Source organism: Stegostoma tigrinum, chromosome 30 (genome assembly GCF_030684315.1).
Source record: "Stegostoma tigrinum isolate sSteTig4 chromosome 30, sSteTig4.hap1, whole genome shotgun sequence".
Lineage (NCBI taxonomy): Eukaryota > Metazoa > Chordata > Chondrichthyes > Orectolobiformes > Stegostomatidae > Stegostoma > Stegostoma tigrinum.
In genome coordinates this window covers 3492851-3517379 of record NC_081383.1, presented here as the reverse complement: position 1 = coordinate 3517379, position 24529 = coordinate 3492851, and the positions used below count along the sequence as shown (strand labels likewise).

The 24529-nt window shown below is 52.2% G+C and overlaps 1 protein-coding gene across 1 annotated transcript in view; it reads right to left on the bottom strand.

Annotated features, from left to right (window-relative positions):
- Positions 1–1760: 1760 nt before the first annotated feature.
- LOC125466045 (ras-related protein Rab-3A) overlaps positions 1761–24529 on the bottom strand; it is a 34751-nt gene continuing 11982 nt past the window's right edge. The window contains exons 3-5 of the mRNA XM_048560156.2: positions 9209–9327; positions 6762–6886; positions 1761–4528 (exon numbers count right to left, since the gene is read on the bottom strand). Coding sequence (XP_048416113.1) covers positions 4338–4528; positions 6762–6886; positions 9209–9327 — 435 coding nt within the window. The 3' untranslated portion in view covers positions 1761–4337. The remainder of the gene's footprint in view (positions 4529–6761; positions 6887–9208; positions 9328–24529) is intronic.

Sequence of the window (24529 nt, the reverse complement as noted above, 5' to 3'; positions counted from 1 at the left end):
GAGGCTTCACTTCACTGGATGAAAGGGTTAGGAAATGCTTCATTCGAAATTGTAAAAGTTCTTTCTCAGGGTTGTAGACTTTGCTGGTGAGGCCGGCATTTATTGCCTGTTGCCCCAGAAAACTGGGGCAGGTGATGGCCCCACCTTTTGTATCAGTTTACAATGCGAATATGGCTAAGAGTCAACAATTGACAAGGGTGTTGTCAGGGTCGGATGGGTTACAGGGAGGGGCTGAATAGGCTGGAGCTATTTCCCCTGGAGCGTCAGAGGCTGAGGGGTGACCTTATAGAGGTTTATAACATCATGAGGGGCACAGATAGGGCGAGGAGACAAAGTCTTTCCCCCAGGGTAGGGGAGTTCAAAACTAGAGGGGCATAGGTTTAAGGTGAGAGGGGAAAGATTTAAAAGGGGCCCAAGGGGTAACATTTTCACACAGAGGGTGGATGTGTATGGAATGAGCTGCCAGAGGAAGTGGTGGAGGCTGGTACAATTACAGCATTTAAAAGGCAGCTGAAAGGGTACATGAGTACAAGGGTTTTGAGGGATAGGGGCCAAATGCTGGCAAGTGGGACTAGATTAATTTAGGATATCTGACGATGGACGAGCAGGACCAAAGGGTCTGTTTCCATTCTGTACAGCTCTATGACTGTCTGATTCTATGAACTGTGGTGGCTTTCGACAGGGCCCATAGGCACAGAGCAGGTAAGGACAGCAGGTTTGACCTGAAAGAATGGATGCAAACCTACTGGGTTTTCCTATAATTGGTGAGGGGCCGAGAGGGTGAAGTTGGTTTCTGACTGGGGGTAAAGTAGACTGTGAGGTTATCCTGTAGATGTCACAGCACTGGCTGTCTGGCCATGAGAAGTAGCTACTTGGGTCACATCCCTCACTATTTCTGCCTCTCTCTGGAGTAAAGGGAGCGAGAGTATGGGAGGGTGTTTTGGGGGGAGGTGAAGACAGCGGGGTGAAGCTAAAGATTTAGATATCAAAGATGGCTACTGACAGAAACAAATCTTGGCTGCTCAACAACATAAGCTTCACACACAGCTTGCAAAGTCAGAGCAGGCATTAAGTAGAACCAGCAGCAACATCTTTACTGTTATTGGAAAGGTCAGTTGATCTCAAGGCCCCAAGCCCCTGCAGTATAGTGTGAGGGTTGCAGAGCATTAGCTAGCGACAGAGCTGAATAAACTGAGACACTGGACCGGCAGGCCAATGACAGCAAGAGGATTGTGGAGCTTTCATTTAAATACACTAGTCAGGACTAAAGACCTAGGGGCACAGCAAAGGGAAGGCCTGTTTGAACGGAGATGAGGAGGAATTTCTTCAGCCAGAGGGTGCTGAATCTGTGGAACTCATTGCTGCAGAGACCAAGTTGTTGAGTGTATTTAAGACAGAGATGGATAAGCTCTTGATTAGTAAGGGGATCAAATGTTTTGGAGATAAGGCAGGAAAATGAAGTTGAGAAACATATCAGACATGGCCGAATGGTGGAGAAGACTGGAGGGGTTGAATGGCCGAATTCTGCTCCAGTATCTTATGGTCTTAATGATAATTAACACTGACTGCTAGTTTACCAGAGATAGCAGGAAGTGCAGATGCTGGAGAATCTGACATAACAAGGTGTAGAGTTGGATGAACACAGCAGGCCAAGCAGCATCACAGGAGCAGGAAGGCGGATGTTTCAGGCCTAGACACTTCAGAAATTTCTGAAGAAGGGTTCAGGCCCAAAACGTCAGCTTTTCTGCTCCTGTGATGCTGCTTGGCCTGCTGTATCCATCCATCTCTATAACTTGTTACCTGTTATGCTAGTTTACCAGCATATTTTTCTCCTTGCTTTATTAGAGGGAAGTTACTATGGAGAGGTATGGTTTGAAAGTTTATGGTGAGGTATTAGAGAGTATGATTTACAAATGTGATACAGGTTTATCTCTCTGACAGTGTGTCTAAATGTGTAAACACAATTTTTGGTCAGCCTCGCCAGAGGGCCGTTCAGTGCTGACCAGACCAAGGGTGGAATTGGAGCCCCATATAGGCCCAGTGGGGGGAATACTGGCTGGTTTTATCACCTAATAGGACACTGGCGACCAGTTGGATTTTAATCAGATGTCAGGTTCTTGCTGCTTGTGCTGACCCTGATCTTTAAGTTCCAGATTATTTTCAGATTCTCAAATGACCCTAACAAGGGGTTGACGTGGCCCAGGAAGCCACATTGTTGACATGTTGGCAGCCAGTTGAACAGTTGTGAACCTGCAAAGGTCATCTCCCGAGAATGAAGTTTCAAAGTGTCACTTAGGGAATGGGGTAACACACTGCCTTCAGGTAAATTAGAACCAAGGAGGAGGATCACTCCATAAAGTGATTTTTTTAAAATTACAGCATCCCTACAGTGTAAAAACAGGCCCTTCAGCCCAACAAATCCATACCAACCCTCAGAACATCCCACCCAGACCCATCACCTTTTCTCCTGTAACCCATCTACACATCTGTGAACACTGCGGGCAACTTCCCATGGCCAATCCACCTAGCCTGCACATCTTTGGACTGTGGGAGGAAACCAGAGCACCTGGAGGAAACCCACGCAGACACAGGGAGAATGTGCATATGCTACACAGACAGTTACCAACGGCTGAAATCGAACCTGGGTCACTGGCGCTGTGAGGCAGCAGTGCTAACCGATGAGCCACTGTGCCGCCAATCTATACCTCAGAGTGCCAGACAGTTTATGTAGAAGTTGCAGCCCAGAAATAGGCCATTCAGCCCAACTAATCCATGCTGATTCTGTGTTCCACATGAACTCCTTCATCTTAGCCCATCAATCTATACCATTCTTTATCATGCATTTATCCATTTTCCCTTAAACATACCAATTGCATCAACTTCACCCTACTGAAGTGGTTTCTCTGCTCACACAACCATCTGGGTAAAGAGTTTCCCCCACAATTCCTTGTTGGATTTATTCACTGACTGTCTTCTACCAAAAGCCTCTACATTTGACGTCCCCTATAAGTGGGAACGTTTTCTCAGAAATCAGCCTTGCTCCTGCTCCCTGGCCCTGCACGCACGCAGCCCCCACCCCCACCTCGACTCAACTACAGCTGCCCCCTGGGGCCCCGATGCAGAACCCTGTCCCACGACCTGACCCTAAACCCAGTCAGAATTTTAAAGACCTATTGTCAACAGTTTAACCAAGTGTTTTTTAAAAGAAAAGAGATGAAAAACTGTGACTGAATTTGTTCAGCCTCCTATTACCAGTTCCATTTTCCAAATCGTTTCTCCAGCGCTTCTGTATTCTTCTTGCTGTGTACAGTCTGGTGCTGTGGGTGGCATCAGACTAAGATTCTATTTGGGTTTAATGCAACAACTCTACTTTTCAGTTCTACTTTTCGAGAAGCAAAGCCAATTTGTGTTTATTGTTACCACCTTATTAGGATGTACAGGAAATCCCTTGCAGATTCGGAAGGCAAACATTGTGGTGTTGGTTGGTAAGGATGCAGTGTAGTGTGCTTTACGGCTGGCTAATGTAGTAAGTAAATCACGTCTATCCCAATGTCTGCAGCAAGAGGTCAAAGGCAGAAACTGGTTTCTGGTCTTGTGTGCGCATGCATGCTCACACTTCAGTGACAGTGATACATTTGTAAAAGCTACAGAACTACAGAAAAGGAGAAACATTCGGACAATGTGAGAAGAGACACAAACACGGAGATGCACACAGATACGTGTGGGTACCACACAGATACAGAGACCAAAGTGTGTCAAAGATGGTACAGGGTTAACTTTCACACATCAGAATAAATCACAGAGAAAACAAAAAGAAACAAACGTGAGAATAAATATGCATTGCAAAAATACCTAACCTTCCTCCTCAAATAGAACAGTGTCAGGGAGCTAAGGTGCAGGGAAGGATGGAGAAGCAGATAGCTTCCTAACAAACCCTTTGTAAACCAAATGATGATTGTCACACGTGGCTCTAGTTGACCACAGTAATAATCAGGGTCTGTCTGGGAGCGGGGGGAGGTGGTGAGAAATGTAACAGTACTGGATGAGTTTTAAATGTTTCACATACCTGTGCGTTCCAATCACACAACAGGCTACCCTCCTCTGTTTCTGGTTTAGGATTATACCATAATGATATCACATATCATCCTCTGGCCCTTAACACTTCTGTCCACTTGGCTGCCTGCACACACCTTCTTGCTTCATTTAAAAGGAGAGGGAAGGGGGCAGGGCTGGAAGTGGGGTGGGTAGTGTAGACAGAGACACAGGGATAAAGAGGAAAACATGAAATAAAGGGAGGTGTTGGAACATGTTTCGGGGGGGGGAAGAAGGGTGGGTGTTTAACAGCCGCAGTCCTGGTGAGGGGGTGCTGGATGCTCATTCAGCTGTGTCCCCTGCTTGGTCCCAGTCACTGCGGGGTCTGCTGTGTCTAAGCTCTCGGACATCTTTTCACAGATGATGTCCACCAGGCGCTCAAATGTTTGCTTGACGTTGATGTTGTCCTTGGCACTGGCTTCAAAGAACTCAAACCCTGTAATCCAAAAAAAGAGAAAATTAAACATACGGCAGGGAACAACTCCCAGACTGAGCCTGGTGAGTGACGGCAGGAGAGCAGGAGAAACGGGAAAACAGCAGTGAGCTCAGGAAGAATTAACAGCACATCACGGTCGATTAACTACTTTTAAAAACATGGTCACAACTGTGACGTAGAAAGTGCAGCAGGGTGCACAGCAAGATCCCACAGGCAGCCATGCCCAGATCATCTTCAGTCATATTCCTTCAAGGATAAATATTAAGTCCATGAGGACACTGGGGGATAGCTCACCCTGTTATTGGCCTCATTTACAGCTTGGAGCTGATCTCAACAGCTCAACATCCAGGGAGTACACTCTGTGTATTGCGGTGGGAGTGTCTCCTTGGATTCTGTGCTCACATCTCTGGAGTGAGGCTTGAATCCGCCGCTTTCTGACTGAAGGCGGAAATTGGACAGGATGACCAGCCTCAGAGCTTCTCGCTCAGAGAGAGGAAGCAGTCACTGTTCCTGCTCCTGTGATCATCTCCCGGGCGACTGTGACACAGCAGCGCACTATTAGGTGATGACAGTCTGCAGGGGTAGCACAGTGGTTTGCACAGCTGCCTCACAGCGCTAGGGACTCCACCCTCAGACAACTGTCCGTGTGGAGTTTGCACATTCTCCCTGTGTGTCTGTGTGGACTTCCTCCGGGTGCTCCAGTCTCCCCCCACAGTCCAAAGGTGTGCAGATTAGGGTGGATTGGCCATGCTAAATTGCCCCATAGTGGTGCCCAGGGATGTGCAGAATAGGCGGATTAACCATGGGCAATGATGGGTTACAGGGAGAGGGTAGAGTGTGGATCTGGATGAGATGATCTTTGGAGGGTCAGGTGGATTTGATAGGCTGAATAGCTTGCTTCCATGCTGTAGGGTAGCTGTGTTAACATTGGAGGAATGAACATTTGACGTGAGCGGCAGGAGGACAGTGAGTACACAATCACCCCAAGTACAGGGAAACCTCGATAATTAGAATCTTTTTAAAGACAATACATGTCCAGCTCTCTCCCCTCACTCAGCCTCAGGAACAAGGTTGAGGTTATACTGTGTTTTCTTGAAGGATGCTCAGGATTCCCACTATCTTTCATCAAAATACATTCTATTTTCTTCCAATCCCATGCACATCTTCTCTGTAATTGGACCTCAGGTGAAAAAACATTCCCGTTTCCCGGATTGTCTTATTCTAAATATTCCAATATCTTTTGGGCTGGTGTCAAAACGGGATTTGAAGCCTTTAATGGGAATGATTTATCTGGGTAAATTCTGTCCATTCCTATAATCTTAAACTCTACTTGAGCCATCTTATTTACAGCTGACCTCATTGTAAATTCCTAAAATCTGGAATGATTTCCTGTGTTCAGAGCTCTCTCCAAAAGGTAATAACATTCTCTCAATAGCAGTTGCCCTGAACTGTACATAAACTCATACTTGTGGAAATTCCCTATTCCTGCACCATCTATACCCTCACCGCCACCAGTCCAACTCACCCACCAGAAAGTCCCAACCCCATTCAACCTACATTGGCTGCAAGCCAAGTTGCACCTTAAATTGTAATCAATTTTAACATCTCACATTCACTTTCAAATTCCGCCGCAGTTTCAATTCTCCCTGCCCCTGCAAACCCCTCCAGCCTGATACACCTCTCGTATTTCTGCATTCTTCCAATTCTGATCCGGTTTCCTTTGGCCCTGAGGCAGCTGCCACCAGGAACAATGTTCTGGTCATCCTTCCTATAATTCTACCCACAACCCCTTGCATCGGGGACTGTAATGTTTAACTTCCAACATTTTTTTCCCCACTTTATACTATAAAGAACTGCAGCGATGAACTTTTTAAAACTTATTTCTTTATTTTTCTATTTTTATACCTAAGAATTTGCACTCAGGTACCTGTGCAACTAAGATGACGTTGAGAAAGGTGACAATACACACTTTACACTGTGCTCTCATACTTGAGTGCACATGACAATAAAACTTAAATCTAACGCTACTCTGACACTCCTTAAAAGTCTACCTCTTCAATCAATCAGTTCTATTTGTTGGCCCTAACAATGCACATTGAATGGTTTTGTCAGATTTTTCATGTGAAGCACCTTGGGACTCTTTGACACAGGTTCTATAGAAATACAAGTTGTTGTTGGTGGTGGCATTTGACCAGAACCTTTACAGTAACAGCATTTCCATTGGTTCTCTTACCTAAGTGATCGGCCAACTGCTTCCCTCCCTCAGCTAAAACTACCCGCTCATCCTCCATATCACACTTGTTTCCAACCAGTAAGACCTGAGCATTGTCCCATGAGTAGGTCTTAATCTGGGTTGACCTGTGAGGGACAGAGATCAAAGCAGTTAACACTCTGAAGGAAGAAAAACAGTCAACAGGTTCTTGAGGAGATCCCTTCATTGCACAAAAGGCATGTTCCTCACAGGAACCAACAAGAACCATCAGTTTACCATCAAGAGCGAAGGGTCATGGGATGGATCATACAGTAACCAAGAGGCTTTCAACCCATTGAGTTTTCACTGACTACAACTACTCGAAATCCTCATTAGCCCCATTTTCCAACACATGCCCCAAGCCTGGAGTGTTGTGTCATTTTAACTGCACATCCAAATACTTTTTTTTACATAAAAAATGTCTGTGAGCTTCCCCACTTCAGCTTGAGGGTGTACAGGACACTGGTGAGGCCACTCTTAGAGCATTGCGTACAGTTCTGGTCTCTCTACTATAGGAAGGATTTAATTAAGCTGGAGAGGGCTCAGAAAAGATTCACCAGGACGGAAGGGTTTCAGTCATAAAGATAGGCTGGGACTTTTCTTACAGGAGAACAGGAGCTTGACAGGTGACCTTGTAGAGTTTTATAAAATTATGAGGGGCAGAGATAAAGTCAATAGCGAAGGTCTTTTTCCCAGAGCAGAGAAGTTCAAAACTAGCAGGCATATTTTTATGGTAAGAGGAAAAAGATTTAGAAGGGGCTTGAGGGGCAACTTTTTCACACAGAGGGTGGTTTGTATGTGGAATGAAGTTCCAGAAGAAGAGGTAGATGCAGGTCCAGTTACAATGTCGAAAAGAAATTTGGACAGGTACGTTAACAGGAAAGGTTTAGAGGGATGTGGGGAAGCCACAGGGTAGTGGGGCTAGTTTAGCTTAGCACATTTGATTGGCATGGACAAGTTGGATCGAAGGGCCTGTTTCTGTGCTGTATGACTCTATGTCTCTAATAACTACTCTCACAGGCAGTGCATTCCAGACCCCTGTCGCTTTCCTCAAATCCCCTCTAATCTTCCTCATCTTCATCTTAAACTTATATCTCCTTGTTATTGTCCCTTCAACTAAGGGGAATAGCTGGTGGGATACTAGGAGATTTGTCTATAAATCCTTTTATTCATTTAAAATTAATCCTCAATTGTCATTTACTATCACTGTGGCACACTCTAAAGTGCTTACAGCCAATGAAGTGCTGCCACTGCTCTAATATAGGCAACTATGAAGTGAAATTATACACAGCAAGATCCCACAGTGAAAGGATAAAGGCCAGATTGCTCTTGGTAATATCAGTTGAGGGATAAGCTGAGGATAATGTTGCCTCTTACACCCACCTGAGGGGGTGCACACTCCGACTTGATGAGCGCCCTGAAAAATGAGATCTCTGAGAGGCTTCCCCCGTATCGTATATTTATTCCGCAAACCCCGTGTGACTAAACCGGACTGTCCAGTCATTTAGCCGATGGCCACTTGTGGGATTGTGCTTTGTGTAAACTGGTTACCATATTTCTTGTTATAACACTGACTACATTTTTAAAACATACCTCATTAGTTGTAAAGTACTTTTGCACACCCCGGTATTCTGTAAGAGTCACATAGCACAAAGACAGACCCTCTGACCCAACTTGTCCGTGCCAGCCAGATTTGCTAAACTGAACTAGCCCCATTTGCCTGTGTTAAGCTCACAACCTCTAATCCTTTGGATGCTTCAGAAATGCAAGTTCCTTCTGATGAAGGGTCTAGGCCTGAAACATCAGCTTTTGTGCTAAGATGCTGCTTGGCCTGCTGTGTTCATCCAGTTCCACACTTTGTTATCTCTTATTTCTTTTACTGTTGCCTCTCACTTATGCTATGTTACCACAGAATCAGCATCTTTTAGGAGCAGGCATGTTGTGGAGTGATGTCCTTGGTATAGGGGCTGAAACATGGCCCACTGACATAGTTAGCTCATTTGGCTGAACTGCTGGGTTTGTAATGCAGAGTGATGCCAACAGCGTAGGTTCAATTCCTGCCCTGGCTAAGGTTACCATGATATTTTCCTCCTCACGCTCTTGTCTCGCCCAATGCACAATGAGCCACAGGTTAAACTGGTTCTGTCTCTCTCTAATGAGAAAGTGGGAAAATGGGGGTTTTTAACCACTGCAGTTTGAACTCCTGCCTGAAAGGGCAGCAGAAGCATATTCAAATCTTAACTAGCTGAAGAAAAAAGGGGATAAATGTTCGAAGGAAGGAAAATTACGTGGCTACAGGGAAAGTGCATGTGAGAGAGATTGCCAACTCTTTTAAAGAGCTGGTAGAGTCACGATGGACTGAATGGCCACTTCCTGCACTTGAAGATATTAGGACTTACATAACTCACCCTAAGCCATAGGTTACGTACCAGTCCTGGACAGCATTGAAGGATTCTTCGTTAGTTATGTCATACATCAAGATAAAGCCCATTGCCCCGCGGTAATAAGCTGTGGTGATGGTCCTGTATCGTTCCTGACCAGCTGTGTCCTGAAGAGACAAAAGGACTTTCATTAAAACCCTCCAAGCAAAAGGAAGGGGCTAAGCAGAGTTAAAAACAAAAAAAAATGCTGAGGATCACAGCAGGTCACACAGCATCCACAGAGAGACAACAAGCTAACATTTTGAGTCTTCATCCGAGCTATGATGCAGGAATTGAACCCAGCTCTGATGAAGGGCCATCTAGACTTGATAACATTAGCTCGGGCTCTCTCCACAGATACTGCTTGCCCCACTGTGATTTTCAGGGTGCGTTTTTGTTTTCAGTACAGATTCCAGCCGAGCAAGTTCCACCTCCACCTTTCAGTACGGTACTGGCATATTAACAGTCACAACTTGTACTTTATTGACACTTTCAAAGTGGTTAAGCATTTGGCCAAGTGCGTTGGGACATTGATCAAGTAAGCACACAACTCATTAAGAAACAGGTGGAGATATTAGGATGGGTATCCCAAAGCTTGGTCAAAGAGGCAGGTTTTAGGGAATATTTTAAGGGGAGTCTTAGGAGCAGATTCCAGAGTCGTTGGTAAGTGATGGAATTAGTGGAAACACTGTCACATGATTGGAGGAGTCTAAAGTTCTCAGTAAATTTGAGGGGTTGGAGGGTATTATGGCGATGGAGCTGGAGGTGGTGGTCGGAGGATGTTATGGCGATGGAGCTGGAGGTGGTGGTCGGAGAATGTTATGGTGATGGAGCTGGAGGTGGTGGTCGGACGATGTTATGGCGATGGAGCTGGAGGTGGTGGTCGGAGAATGTTATGGTGATGGAGCTGGAGGTGGTGGTCGGAGGATGTTATGGTGATGGAGCTGGAGATGGAGTTCGGAGAATGTTATGATGATGGAGCTGGAGGTTGGAGGATGTTACGGCGAAGGAGCTGGAGGTGGTGGTCAGAGGATGTTATGGCGATGGAGATGGAGGTGGTCGTCGGAGGATGTTATGGTGATGGAGGTGGTGGTCGGAGGATGTTATGGCGATGGAGCTGGAGATGGTGGTCGGAGTATGTTATGGCGATGGCGGTGGTGGTTGGAGGATGTCATGGCGATGGAGCTGGAGGTGGTGGTCGGAGGATGTTATGGCGATGGAGCTGGAGGTGGTGGTCGGAGGATGTTATGGTGATGGAGGTGGTGGTCGGAGGATGTTATGGCGATGGAGGTGGAGGTGGGGGTCGGAGGATGTTATGGCGAAGGAGCTGGAGGTGGTGGTCGGAGGATGTTATGGTGAAGGAGCTGGAGGAGGTGGTCGGAAGATGTTATGGCGGCTGAGCTGGAGACGGTTGTCGGAGGATGTTATGGCGAAGGAGCTGGAGGTGGTGGTCGGAGGATGTTATGGTGATGGAGCTGGAGGTGGTGGTCGGAGGATGTTATGGCGATGGAGCTGGAGATGGTAGTCGGAGGATGTTATGGCGAAGGAGCTGGAGATGGTGGTCGGAGGATGTTATGGCGATGGAGGTGGTGGTCGGAGGATGTTATGGTGATGGAGCTGGAGATGGTGGTCGGAGTATGTTATGGCGATGGAGGTGGTGGTTGGAGGATGGTATGGGGATGGAGCTGGAGGTGGTGGTCAGAGGATGTTATGGCGATGGAGCTGGAGGTGGTGGTCGGAGGATGTTATGGCGATGGAGCTGGAGGTGGTGGTCGGAGAATGTTATGGTGATGGGGCTGGAGGTAGTGGTCGGAGGATGTTATGGCGATGGAGCTGGAGATGGTAGTCGGAGGATGTTATGGCGAAGGAGCTGGAGATGGTGGTCGGAGGATGTTATGGCGATGGAGGTGGTGGTCGGAGAATGTTATGGTGATGGAGCTGTAGATGGTGGTCGGAGTATGTTATGGCGATGGAGGTGGTGGTTGGAGAATGTTATGGGGATGGAGCTGGAGGTGGTGGTCGGAGGATGTTATGGCGATGGAGCTGGAGACAGTGGTCGGAGGATGTTATGGCGAAGGAGCTGGAGGTGGTGGTCGGACGATGTTATGGCGAAGGAGCTGGAGGTGGTGGTCAGAGGATGTTATGGCGATGGAGATGGAGGTGGTCGTCGGAGGATGTTATGGTGATGGAGGTGGTGGTTGGAGGATGTTATGGCGATGGAGCTGGAGATGGTGGTCGGAGTATGTTATGGCGATGGCGGTGGTGGTTGGAGGATGTCATGGCGATGGAGCTGGAGGTGGTGGTCGGAGGATGTTATGGCGATGGAGCTGGAGGTGGTGGTCGGAGGATGTTATGGCGATGGAGCTGGAGGTGGTGGTCGGAGGATGTTATGGTGATGGAGGTGGTGGTCGGAGGATGTTATGGCGATGGAGGTGGAGGTGGGGGTCGGAGGATGTTATGGTGAAGGAGCTGGAGGTGGTGGTCGGAGGATGTTATGGTGAAGGAGCTGGAGGTGGTGGTCGGAGGATGTTATGGCGATGGAGGTGGAGGTGGTGGTCGGAGGAGGTTATGGCGATGGAGCTGGTGGTCGGAGGGTGTTATGGCGAAGGAGCTGGAGACGGTTGTCGGAGGGTGTTATGGCGATGGAGCTGGAGGTGGTGGTCGGAGTATGTTATGGCGATGGAGGTGGTGGTTGGAGAATGTTATGGGGATGGAGCTGGAGGTGGTGGTCGGAGGATGTTATGGCGATGGAGCTGGAGACAGTGGTCGGAGGATGTTATGGCGAAGGAGCTGGAGGTGGTGGTCGGACGATGTTATGGCGAAGGAGCTGGAGGTGGTGGTCAGAGGATGTTATGGCGATGGAGATGGAGGTGGTCGTCGGAGGATGTTATGGTGATGGAGGTGGTGGTTGGAGGATGTTATGGCGATGGAGCTGGAGATGGTGGTCGGAGTATGTTATGGCGATGGCGGTGGTGGTTGGAGGATGTCATGGCGATGGAGCTGGAGGTGGTGGTCGGAGGATGTTATGGCGATGGAGCTGGAGGTGGTGGTCGGAGGATGTTATGGCGATGGAGCTGGAGGTGGTGGTCGGAGGATGTTATGGTGATGGAGGTGGTGGTCGGAGGATGTTATGGCGATGGAGGTGGAGGTGGGGGTCGGAGGATGTTATGGTGAAGGAGCTGGAGGTGGTGGTCGGAGGATGTTATGGTGAAGGAGCTGGAGGTGGTGGTCGGAGGATGTTATGGCGATGGAGGTGGAGGTGGTGGTCGGAGGAGGTTATGGCGATGGAGCTGGTGGTCGGAGGGTGTTATGGCGAAGGAGCTGGAGACGGTTGTCGGAGGGTGTTATGGCGATGGAGCTGGAGGTGGTGGTCGGAAGATGTTATGGCGGCTGAGCTGGAGACGGTTGTCGGAGGATGTTATGGCGAAGGAGCTGGAGGTGGTGGTCGGAGGATGTTATGGTGATGGAGCTGGAGGTGGTGGTCGGAGGATGTTATGGCGATGGAGCTGGAGGTGGTGGTCGGAGGATGCTATGGCGAAGGAGCTGGAGATGGTTGTCGGAGGATGTTATGGCGAAGGAGCTGGAGATGGTGGTCGGAGGATGTTATGGCGATGGAGGCGATGGTCGGAGGATGTTATGGTGATGGAGCTGGAGGTGGTGGTCGGAGTATGTTATGGCGATGGAGGTGGTGGTTGGAGGATGTTATGGGGATGGAGCTGGAGGTGGTGGTCGAAGAGTGTTATGGTGATGGAGCTGGATGTGGTGGTCGGAGAATGTTATGGTGATGGGGCTGGAATTGGTGGTCGGAGGATCTTATGGCGAAGGAGCTGGAGACAGTGGTCGGAGGATGTTATGATGAAGGAGCTGGAGACAGTGGTCGGAGGATGTTATGGCGAAGGAGCTGAAGGTGGTGGTCGGAAGATGTTATGGCGAAGGAGCTGGAGGTGGTGCTCGGAGGGTGTTTATGGCGATGGAGCTGGAGGTGGTGGTCGGAGGATGTTATGGGGAAGGAGCTGGAGGTGGTGGTCAAAGGATGTTGTGGCGATGAAGCTGGAGATAGTGGTCGGAGGATGTTATGGTGAAGGAGCTGGAGCTGGTGTTCGGAGGATGTTATGGCGAAGGAGCTGGAGGTGGTGGTCGGAGGATGTTATGGTGATGGAGGTGGTGGTGGTGGTCGGAGGATGTTATGGCGATGGAGCTGGAGATGGTGGTCGGAGTATGTTATGGCGATGGAGGAGGTGATTGGAGGATGTTATGGCGATGGAGCTGGAGGTGGTGGTTGGAGTATGTTATGGCGATGGAGGTGGTGGTTGGAGGATGTCATGGCGATGGAGCTGGAGGTGGTGGTCGGAGGATGTTATGGCGATGGAGCTGGTGGTCGGAGGGTGTTATGGCGATAGAGCTGGAGGTGATGGTCGGAGGATGTTATGGCAAAGGAGCTGGAGGTGGTGGTTGGAGGATGTTATGGCGAAGGAGCTGGAGGTGGTGGTCGGAGGATGTTATGGTGAAGGAGCTGGAGCTGGTGATCGGATGATGTTATGGTGATGGAGGTGGTGTTCGGAGGATGTTATGGCGAAGGAGCTGGAGGTGGTGGTCGGAGGATGTTATGGTGATGGAGGTGGTGGTCGGAGGATGTTATGGCGATGGAGCTGGAGATGGTGGTCGGAGTATGTTATGGCGATGGAGGAGGTGATTGGAGGATGTTATGGCGATGGAGCTGGAGACGGTTGTCGGAGGGTGTTATGGCGATGGAGCTGGAGGTGGTGGTCGGAAGATGTTATGGCGGCTGAGCTGGAGACGGTTGTCGGAGGATGTCATGGCGAAGGAGCTGGAGGTGGTGGTCGGAGGATGTTATGGTGATGGAGCTGGAGGTGGTGGTCGGAGGATGTTATGGCGATGAATCTGGAGGTGGTGGTCGGAGGATGCTATGGCGAAGGAGCTGGAGATGGTAGTCGGAGGATGTTATGGCGAAGGAGCTGGAGATGGTGGTCGGAGTATGTTATGGCGATGGAGGTGGTGGTCGGAGGATGTTATGGTGATGGAGCTGGAGGTGGTGGTCGGAGTATGTTATGGCGATGGAGCTGGAGGTGGTGGTCGGAGAATGTTATGGTGATGGAGCTGGAGGCGGTGGTCGGAGAATGTTATGGTGATGGGGCTGGAATTGGTGGTCGGAGGACCTTATGGCAAAGGAGCTGGAGACAGTGGTCGAAGGATGTTATGGTGAAGGAGCTGGAGCTGGTGGTCGGAGGATGTTATGGCGAAGGAGCTGAAGGTGGTGGTCGGAAGATGTTATGGCGAAGGTGGTGGAGGTGGTGCTCGGAGGGTGTTTATGGCGAAGAAGCTGGAGATAGTGGTCGGAGGATGTTATGGTGAAGGAGCTGGAGCTGGTGTTCGGAGGATGTTATGGCGAAGGAGCTGGAGATGGTGGTCGGAGTATGTTATGGCGATGGAGGAGGTGATTGGCGGATGTTATGGCGATGGAGCTGGAGGTGGTGGTTGGAGTATGTTATGGTGATGGAGGTGGTGGTTGGAGGATGTCATGGCAATGGAGCTGGAGGTGGTGGTCGGAGGATGTTATGGCGATGGAGCTGGTGGTCGGAGGGTGTTATGGCGATAGAGCTGGAGGTGGTGGTCGGTGGATGTTATGGCAATGGAGCTGGTGGTCGGAGGGTGTTATGGCGATGCAGCTGGAGGTGATGGTCGGAGGATGTTAAGGCAAAGGAGCTGGAGGTGGTGGTCGGAGGATGTTATGGCGAAGGAGCTGGAGGTGGTGGTCGGAGGATGTTATGGTGATGGAGGTGGTGGTTGGAGGATGTTATGGCGATGGAGGTGGAGGTGGGGGTCGGAGGATGTTATGGCGAAGGAGCTGGAGGTGGTGGTCGGAGGATGTTATGGTGAAGGTGCTGGAGGTGGTGGTCGGAGGATGTTATGGCGATGGAGGTGGAGGTGGTGGTCGGAGGAGGTTATGGCGATGGAGCTGGTGGTCGGAGGGTGTTATGGCGAAGGAGCTGGAGACTGTTGTCGGAGGGTGTTATGGCGATGGAGCTGGAGGAGGTGGTCGGAAGATGTTATGGCGGCTGAGCTGGAGACGGTTGTCGGAGGATGTTATGGCGAAGGAGCTGGAGGTGGTGGTCGGAGGATGTTATGGTGATGGAGCTGGAGGTGGTGGTCGGAGGATGTTATGGCGATGGAGCTGGAGATGGTAGTTGGAGGATGTTATGGCGAAGGAGCTGGAGATGGTGGTCGGAGGATGTTATGGCGATGGAGGTGGTGGTCGGAGGATGTTATGGTGATGGAGCTGGAGATGGTGGTCGGAGTATGTTATGGCGATGGAGGTGGTGGTTGGAGGATGGTATGGGGATGGAGCTGGAGGTGGTGGTCAGAGGATGTTATGGCGATGGAGCTGGAGGTGGTGGTCGGAGGATGTTATGGCGATGGAGCTGGAGGTGGTGGTCGGAGAATGTTATGGTGATGGGGCTGGAGGTAGTGGTCGGAGGATGTTATGGCGATGGAGCTGGAGATGGTAGTCGGAGGATGTTATGGCGAAGGAGCTGGAGATGGTGGTCGGAGGATGTTATGGCGATGGAGGTGGTGGTCGGAGAATGTTATGGTGATGGAGCTGTAGATGGTGGTCGGAGTATGTTATGGCGATGGAGGTGGTGGTTGGAGAATGTTATGGGGATGGAGCTGGAGGTGGTGGTCGGAGGATGTTATGGCGATGGAGCTGGAGACAGTGGTCGGAGGATGTTATGGTGAAGGAGCTGGAGCTGGTGGTCGGAGGATGTTATGGCGATGGAGCTGAAGGTGGTGGTCGGAGGATGTTACGGCGAAGGAGCTGGAGGTGGTGGTCGGAGGATGTTACGGTGATGGGGCTGGAGGTGGTGGTCGGAGAATGTTATGGTGATGGGGCTGGAAGTGGTGGTCGGAGAATGTTATGGTGATGGGGCTGGAGGTGGTGGTCGGAGGATCTTATGGCGAAGGAGCTGGAGACAGTGGTCGGAGGATGTTATGGTGAAGGAGCTGGAGCTGGTGGTCGGAGGATGTTATGGCGATGGAGCTGAAGGTGGTCGGAGGAGGATGTTATGGTGAAGGAGCTGGAGCTGGTGGTCGGAGGATGTTATGGCAAAGGAGCTGGAGGTGGTGGTCGGAGGATGTTATGGCGAAGGAGCTGGAGGTGGTGGTCGGAGGATGTTACGGTGATGGGGCTGGAGGTGGTGGTCGGAGAATGTTATGGTGATGGGGCTGGAAGTGGTGGTCGGAGAATGTTATGGTGATGGGGCTGGAGGTGGTGGTCGGAGGATCTTATGGCGAAGGAGCTGGAGACAGTGGTCGGAGGATCTTATGGCGAAGGAGCTGGAGACAGTGGTCGGAGGATGTTATGGCGATGGAGGTGGAGGTGGGGGTCGGAGGATGTTATGGCGAAGGAGCTGGAGGTGGTGGTCGGAGGATGTTATGGTGAAGGAGCTGGAGGTGGTGGTCGGAGGATGTTATGGCGATGGACGTGGAGGTGGTGGTCGGAGGATGTTTATAGTGATGGAGCTGGAGGTGGTGGTCGTAGAGTGTTTATAGCGATGGAGCTGGAGGTGGTGGTCGGAGGATGTTATGGCGAAGGAGCTGGAGATAGTGGTCGGAGGATGTTATGGCGAAGGAGCTGGAGGTGATGGTCGGAGGATGCTATGGTGATGGAGCTGGTGATGGTGGTTGGAGGATATTATGGCGATGGAGCTGGAGGTGGTGGTCAGAGGATCTTATGGCGATGGAGCTGGAGGTGGTGGTCGGAGGATTTTATGGTGAAGGAGCTGGAGCTGGTGTTCGGAGGATGTTATGGCGAAGGAGCTGGAGGTGGTGGTCGGAGGATGTTATGGTGATGGAGCTGGAGATGGTGGTCGGAGGATGTTATGGCGATGGAGGTGGTGGTCGGAGGATGTTATGGTGATGGAGCTGGAGATGGTGGTCGGAGTATGTTATGGCGATGGAGGTGGTGGTTGGAGGATGTTATGGGGATGGAGCTGGAGGTGGTGGTCGGAGGATGTTATGGCGATGGAGCTGGAGGTGGTGGTCGGAGGATGTTATGGCGATGGAGCTGGAGGTGGTGGTCGGAGAATGTTATGGTGATGGGGCTGGAGGTGGTGGTCGGAGGATCTTATGGCGAAGGAGCTGGAGGTGGTGGTCGGAGGATGTTATGGTGAAGGAGCTGGAGCTGGTGGTCGGAGGATGTTATGGCGAAGGAGCTGGAGGTGGTGGTCAGAGGATGTTATGGTGATGGAGGTGGTGTTCGGAGGATGTTATGGCGAAGGAGCTGGAGGTGGTGGTCGGAGGATGTTATGGTGATGGAGGTGGTGTTCGGAGGATGTTATGGCGAAGGAGCTGGAGGTGGTGGTCGGAGGATGTTATGGTGAAGGAGCTGGAGCTGGTGGTCGGAGGATGTTATGGCGAAGGAGCTGAAGGTGGTGGTCGGAGGATGTTATGGCGAAGGAGCTGGAGGTGGTGGTCAGAGGATGTTATGGTGATGGAGGTGGTGTTCGGAGGATGTTATGGCGAAGGAGCTGGAGGTGGTGGTCGGAGGATGTTATGGTGATGGAGGTGGTGTTCGGAGGATGTTATGGCGAAGGAGCTGGAGGTGGTGGTCGGAGGATGTTATGGCGATGGAGCTGGAGATGGTGGTCGGAGTATGTTATGGCGATGGAGGAGGTGATTGGAGGATGTTATGGCGATGGAGCTGGAGGTGGTGGTTGGAGTATGTTATGGCGATGGAGGTGGTGGTTGGAGGATGTCATGGCGATGGAGCTGGAGGTGGTGGTCGGAGGATGTTCTGGTGATGGAGCTGGTGGTCGGAGGGTGTCATGGCGACAGAGCTGGAGGTGGTGGTCGGTGGATGTTATGGCAATGGAGCTGGTGGTCGGAGGGTGTTATGGCGATGCAGCTGGAGGTGATGGTCGGAGGATGTTATGGCAAAGGAGCTGGAGGTGGTGGTCGGAGGATGTTATGGCGATGGAGGTGGAGGTGGGGGTCGGAGGATGTTATGGCGAAGGAGCTGGAGGTGGTGGTCGGAGAGTGTTTATAGCGATGGAGCTGGAGATAGTGGTCGGAGGATGTTATGGCGAAGGAGCTGGAGGTGATGGTCGGAGGATGCTATGGTGATGGAGCTGGTGATGGTGGTCGGAGGATATTATGGCGATGGAGCTGGAGATGGTGGTCGGAGGATGTTATGGCGATGGAGGTGGTGGTCGGAGGATGTTATGGTGATGGAGCTGGAGATGGTGGTCGGAGTATGTTATGGCGATGGAGGTGGTGGTTGGAGGATGTTATGGGGATGGAGCTGGAGGTGGTGGTCGGAGGATGTTATGGCGATGGAGCTGGAGGTGGTGGTCGGAGGATGTTATGGCGATGGAGCTGGAGGTGGTGGTCGGAGAATGTTATGGAGATGGGGCTGGAGGTGGTGGTCGGAGGATCTTATGGCGAAGGAGCTGGAGGTGGTGGTCGGAGGATGTTATGGTGAAGGAGCTGGAGCTGGTGGTCGGAGGATGTTATGGCGAAGGAGCTGAAGGTGGTGGTCGGAGGATGTTATGGCGAAGGAGCTGGAGGTGGTGGTCAGAGGATGTTATGGTGATGGAGGTGGTGTTCGGAGGATGTTATGGCGAAGGAGCTGGAGGTGGTGGTCGGAGGATGTTATGGTGATGGAGGTGGTGTTCGGAGGATGTTATGGCGAAGGAGCTGGAGGTGGTGGTCGGAGGATGTTATGGTGAAGGAGCTGGAGCTGGTGGTCGGAGGATGTTATGGCGAAGGAGCTGAAGGTGGTGGTCGGAGGATGTTATGGCGAAGGAGCTGGAGGTGGTGGTCAGAGGATGTTATGGTGATGGAGGTGGTGTTCGGAGGATGTTATGGCGAAGGAGCTGGAGGTGGTGGTCGGAGGATGTTATGGTGATGGAGGTGGTGTTCGGAGGATGTTATGGCGAAGGAGCTGGAGGTGGTGGTCGGAGGATGTTATGGCGATGGAGCTGGAGATGGTGGTCGGAGTATGTTATGGCGATGGAGGAGGTGATTGGAGGATGTTATGGCGATGGAGCTGGAGGTGGTGGTTGGAGTATGTTATGGCGATGGAGGTGGTGGTTGGAGGATGTCATGGCGATGGAGCTGGAGGTGGTGGTCGGAGGATGTTCTGGTGATGGAGCTGGTGGTCGGAGGGTGTCATGGCGACAGAGCTGGAGGTGGTGGTCGGTGGATGTTATGGCAATGGAGCTGGTGGTCGGAGGGTGTTATGGCGATGCAGCTGGAGGTGATGGTCGGAGGATGTTATGGCAAAGGAGCTGGAGGTGGTGGTCGGAGGATGTTATGGCGATGGAGGAGGAGGTGGGGGTCGGAGGATGTTATGGCGAAGGAGCTGGAGGTGGTGGTCGGAGAGTGTTTATAGCGATGGAGCTGGAGATAGTGGTCGGAGGATGTTATGGCGAAGGAGCTGGAGGTGATGGTCGGAGGATGCTATGGTGATGGAGCTGGTGATGGTGGTCGGAGGATATTATGGCGATGGAGCTGGAGGTGGTGGGCGGAGGATGTTATGGCGAAGGAGCTGGAGGTGGTGGTCGGAGTGTGTTATGGCGATGGAGCTGGAGGTGGTGGTCGGAAGATGTTACGGCGGCTGAGCTGGAGTTGGTAGTCGGAGGATGTTATGGCGAAGGAGCTGGAGGTGGTGGTCGGAGGATGTTATGGTGATGGAGCTGGAGATGGTGCTCGGAGGGTGTTTATGGCGATGGAGCTGGAGGTGGTGGTTGGAGGATGTTATGGCGATGGAGCTGGAGGTGGTGGTCAGAGTCTGTTATGGCGATGGAGGTGGTGGTCGGAGGATGTTATGGCGATGGAGCTGGAGGTGGTGGTCGGAGGATGTTTTGGCGATGGAGCTGGAGGTGGTGGTCGGAGGATGTTATGGTGATGGAGCTGGAGGTGGTGGTCGGAGTCTGTTATGGCGATGGAGGTGGTGGTCGGAGGATGTTATGGCGATGGAGCTGGAGGTGGTGGTCGGAGGATGTTATGGCGAAGGAGCTGGAGGTGGTGGTCGGAGGATGTTATGGTGATGGAGCTGGAGGTGGTGGTCAGAGGATGTTATGGCGAAGGAGCTGGAGGTGGTGCTCGGAGGGTGTTTATGGCGATGGAGCTGAAGGTGGTGCTCTGAGGGTGTTTATGGCGATCGAGCTGAAGGTGGTGGTTGGAGGATGTTTTGGCGATGGAGCTGGAGGTGGTGGTCGGAGGATGTTATGGCGATGGAGCTGGAGATGGTAGTCGGAGGATGTTATGGCGAAGGAGCTGGAGATGGTGGTCGGAGGATGTTATGGCGATGGAGGTGGTGGTCGGAGGATGTTATGGTGATGGAGCTGGAGATGGTGGTCGGAGTATGTTATGGCGATGGAGGTGATGGTTGGAGGATGTTATGGGGATGGAGCTGGAGGTGGTGGTCGGAGGATGTTATGGCGATGGAGCTGGAGGTGGTGGTCGGAGAATGTTATGGTGATGGGGCTGGAGGTGGTGGTCGGAGGATCTTATGGCGAAGGAGCTGGAGGTGGTGGTCGGAGGATGTTATGGTGAAGGAGCTGGAGCTGGTGGTCGGATGATGTTATGGTGATGGAGGTGGTGTTCGGAGGATGTTATGGCGAAGGAGCTGGAGGTCGTGGTCGGAGGATGTTATGGTGATGGAGGTGGTGGTCGGAGGATGTTATGGCGATGGAGCTGGAGATGGTGGTTGGAGTATGTTATGGCGATGGAGGAGGTGATTGGAGGATGTTATGGCGATGGAACTGGAGGTGGTGGTTGGAGTATGTTATGGCGATGGAGGTGGTGGTTGGAGGATGTCATGGCGATGGAGCTGGAGGTGGTGGTCGGAGGATGTTCTGGCGATGGAGCTGGTGGTCGGAGGGTGTTATGGCGATTGAGCTGGAGGTGGTGGTCGGTGGATGTTATGGCAAAGGAGCTGGAGGTGGTGGTCGGAGGATGTTATGGCGATGGAGGTGGAGGTGGGGGTCGGAGGATGTTATGGCGAAGGAGCTGGAGGTGGTGGTCGGAGGATGTTATGGCGATGGAGGTGGTGGTCGGAGGATGTTATGGTGATGGAGCTGGAGATGGTGGTCGGAGTATGTTATGGCGATGGAGGTGATGGTTGGAGGATGTTATGGGGATGGAGCTGGAGGTGGTGGTCGGAGGATGTTATGGCGATGGAGCTGGAGGTGGTGGTCGGAGAATGTTATGGTGATGGGGCTGGAGGTGGTGGTCGGAGGATCTTATGGCGAAGGAGCTGGAGGTGGTGGTCGGAGGATGTTATGGTGAAGGAGCTGGAGGTGGTGGTCGGAGGATATTATGGCGATGGAGCTGGAGGTGGTGGTCGGAGGATGTTATGGCGAAGGAGCTGGAGGTGGTGGTCGGAGGATGTTATGGCGATGGAGCTGGAGGTGGTGGTCGGAGGATGTTATGGCGATGGAGCTGGTGGTCGGAGTGTGTTATGGCGATGGAGCTGGAGGTGGTGGTCGGAGGATGTTATGGCGATGGAGCTGGAGATGGTGGTCGGAGTATGTTATGGCGATGGAGGAGGTGATTGGAGGATGTTATGGCGATGGAGCTGGAGGTGGTGGTTGGAGTATGTTATGGCGATGGAGGTGGTGGTTGGAGGATGTCATGGCGATGGAGCTGGAGGTGGTGGTCGGAGGATGTTCTGGTGATGGAGCTGGTGGTCGGAGGGTGTCATGGCGACAGAGCTGGAGGTGGTGGTCGGTGGATGTTATGGCAATGGAGCTGGTGGTCGGAGGGTGTTATGGCGATGCAGCTGGAGGTGATGGTCGGAGGATGTTATGGCAAAGGAGCTGGAGGTGGTGGTCGGAGGATGTTATGGCGATGGAGGAGGAGGTGGGGGTCGGAGGATGTTATGGCGAAGGAGCTGGAGGTGGTGGTCGGAGAGTGTTTATAGCGATGGAGCTGGAGATAGTGGTCGGAGGATGTTATGGCGAAGGAGCTGGAGGTGATGGTCGGAGGATGCTATGGTGATGGAGCTGGTGATGGTGGTCGGAGGATATTATGGCGATGGAGCTGGAGGTGGTGGGCGGAGGATGTTATGGCGAAGGAGCTGGAGGTGGTGGTCGGAGTGTGTTATGGCGATGGAGCTGGAGGTGGTGGTCGGAAGATGTTACGGCGGCTGAGCTGGAGTTGGTAGTCGGAGGATGTTATGGCGAAGGAGCTGGAGGTGGTGGTCGGAGGATGTTATGGTGATGGAGCTGGAGATGGTGCTCGGAGGGTGTTTATGGCGATGGAGCTGGAGGTGGTGGTTGGAGGATGTTATGGCGATGGAGCTGGAGGTGGTGGTCAGAGTCTGTTATGGCGATGGAGGTGGTGGTCGGAGGATGTTATGGCGATGGAGCTGGAGGTGGTGGTCGGAGGATGTTTTGGCGATGGAGCTGGAGGTGGTGGTCGGAGGATGTTATGGTGATGGAGCTGGAGGTGGTGGTCGGAGTCTGTTATGGCGATGGAGGTGGTGGTCGGAGGATGTTATGGCGATGGAGCTGGAGGTGGTGGTCGGAGGATGTTATGGCGAAGGAGCTGGAGGTGGTGGTCGGAGGATGTTATGGTGATGGAGCTGGAGGTGGTGGTCAGAGGATGTTATGGCGAAGGAGCTGGAGGTGGTGCTCGGAGGGTGTTTATGGCGATGGAGCTGAAGGTGGTGCTCTGAGGGTGTTTATGGCGATCGAGCTGAAGGTGGTGGTTGGAGGATGTTTTGGCGATGGAGCTGGAGGTGGTGGTCGGAGGATGTTATGGCGATGGAGCTGGAGATGGTAGTCGGAGGATGTTATGGCGAAGGAGCTGGAGATGGTGGTCGGAGGATGTTATGGCGATGGAGGTGGTGGTCGGAGGATGTTATGGTGATGGAGCTGGAGATGGTGGTCGGAGTATGTTATGGCGATGGAGGTGATGGTTGGAGGATGTTATGGGGATGGAGCTGGAGGTGGTGGTCGGAGGATGTTATGGCGATGGAGCTGGAGGTGGTGGTCGGAGAATGTTATGGTGATGGGGCTGGAGGTGGTGGTCGGAGGATCTTATGGCGAAGGAGCTGGAGGTGGTGGTCGGAGGATGTTATGGTGAAGGAGCTGGAGCTGGTGGTCGGATGATGTTATGGTGATGGAGGTGGTGTTCGGAGGATGTTATGGCGAAGGAGCTGGAGGTCGTGGTCGGAGGATGTTATGGTGATGGAGGTGGTGGTCGGAGGATGTTATGGCGATGGAGCTGGAGATGGTGGTTGGAGTATGTTATGGCGATGGAGGAGGTGATTGGAGGATGTTATGGCGATGGAACTGGAGGTGGTGGTTGGAGTATGTTATGGCGATGGAGGTGGTGGTTGGAGGATGTCATGGCGATGGAGCTGGAGGTGGTGGTCGGAGGATGTTCTGGCGATGGAGCTGGTGGTCGGAGGGTGTTATGGCGATTGAGCTGGAGGTGGTGGTCGGTGGATGTTATGGCAAAGGAGCTGGAGGTGGTGGTCGGAGGATGTTATGGCGATGGAGGTGGAGGTGGGGGTCGGAGGATGTTATGGCGAAGGAGCTGGAGGTGGTGGTCGGAGGATGTTATGGCGATGGAGGTGGTGGTCGGAGGATGTTATGGTGATGGAGCTGGAGATGGTGGTCGGAGTATGTTATGGCGATGGAGGTGATGGTTGGAGGATGTTATGGGGATGGAGCTGGAGGTGGTGGTCGGAGGATGTTATGGCGATGGAGCTGGAGGTGGTGGTCGGAGAATGTTATGGTGATGGGGCTGGAGGTGGTGGTCGGAGGATCTTATGGCGAAGGAGCTGGAGGTGGTGGTCGGAGGATGTTATGGTGAAGGAGCTGGAGGTGGTGGTCGGAGGATATTATGGCGATGGAGCTGGAGGTGGTGGTCGGAGGATGTTATGGCGAAGGAGCTGGAGGTGGTGGTCGGAGGATGTTATGGCGATGGAGCTGGAGGTGGTGGTCGGAGGATGTTATGGCGATGGAGCTGGTGGTCGGAGTGTGTTATGGCGATGGAGCTGGAGGTGGTGGTTGGAAGATGTTATGGCGGCTGAGCTGGAGTTGGTAGTCGGAGGATGTTATGGCGAAGGAGCTGGAGGTGGTGGTCGGAGGATGTTATGGTGATGGAGCTGGAGATGGTGCTCGGAGGGTGTTTATGGCGATGGAGCTGGAGGTGGTGGTCGGAGGATGTTATGGCGAAGGAGCTGGAGGTGGTGGCCGGAGGATGTTATGGTGATGGAGGTGGTGGTTGGAGGATGTTATGGTGAAGGAGCTGGACGTGGTGGTCGGAGTATGTTATGGCGATGGAGGTGGGGGT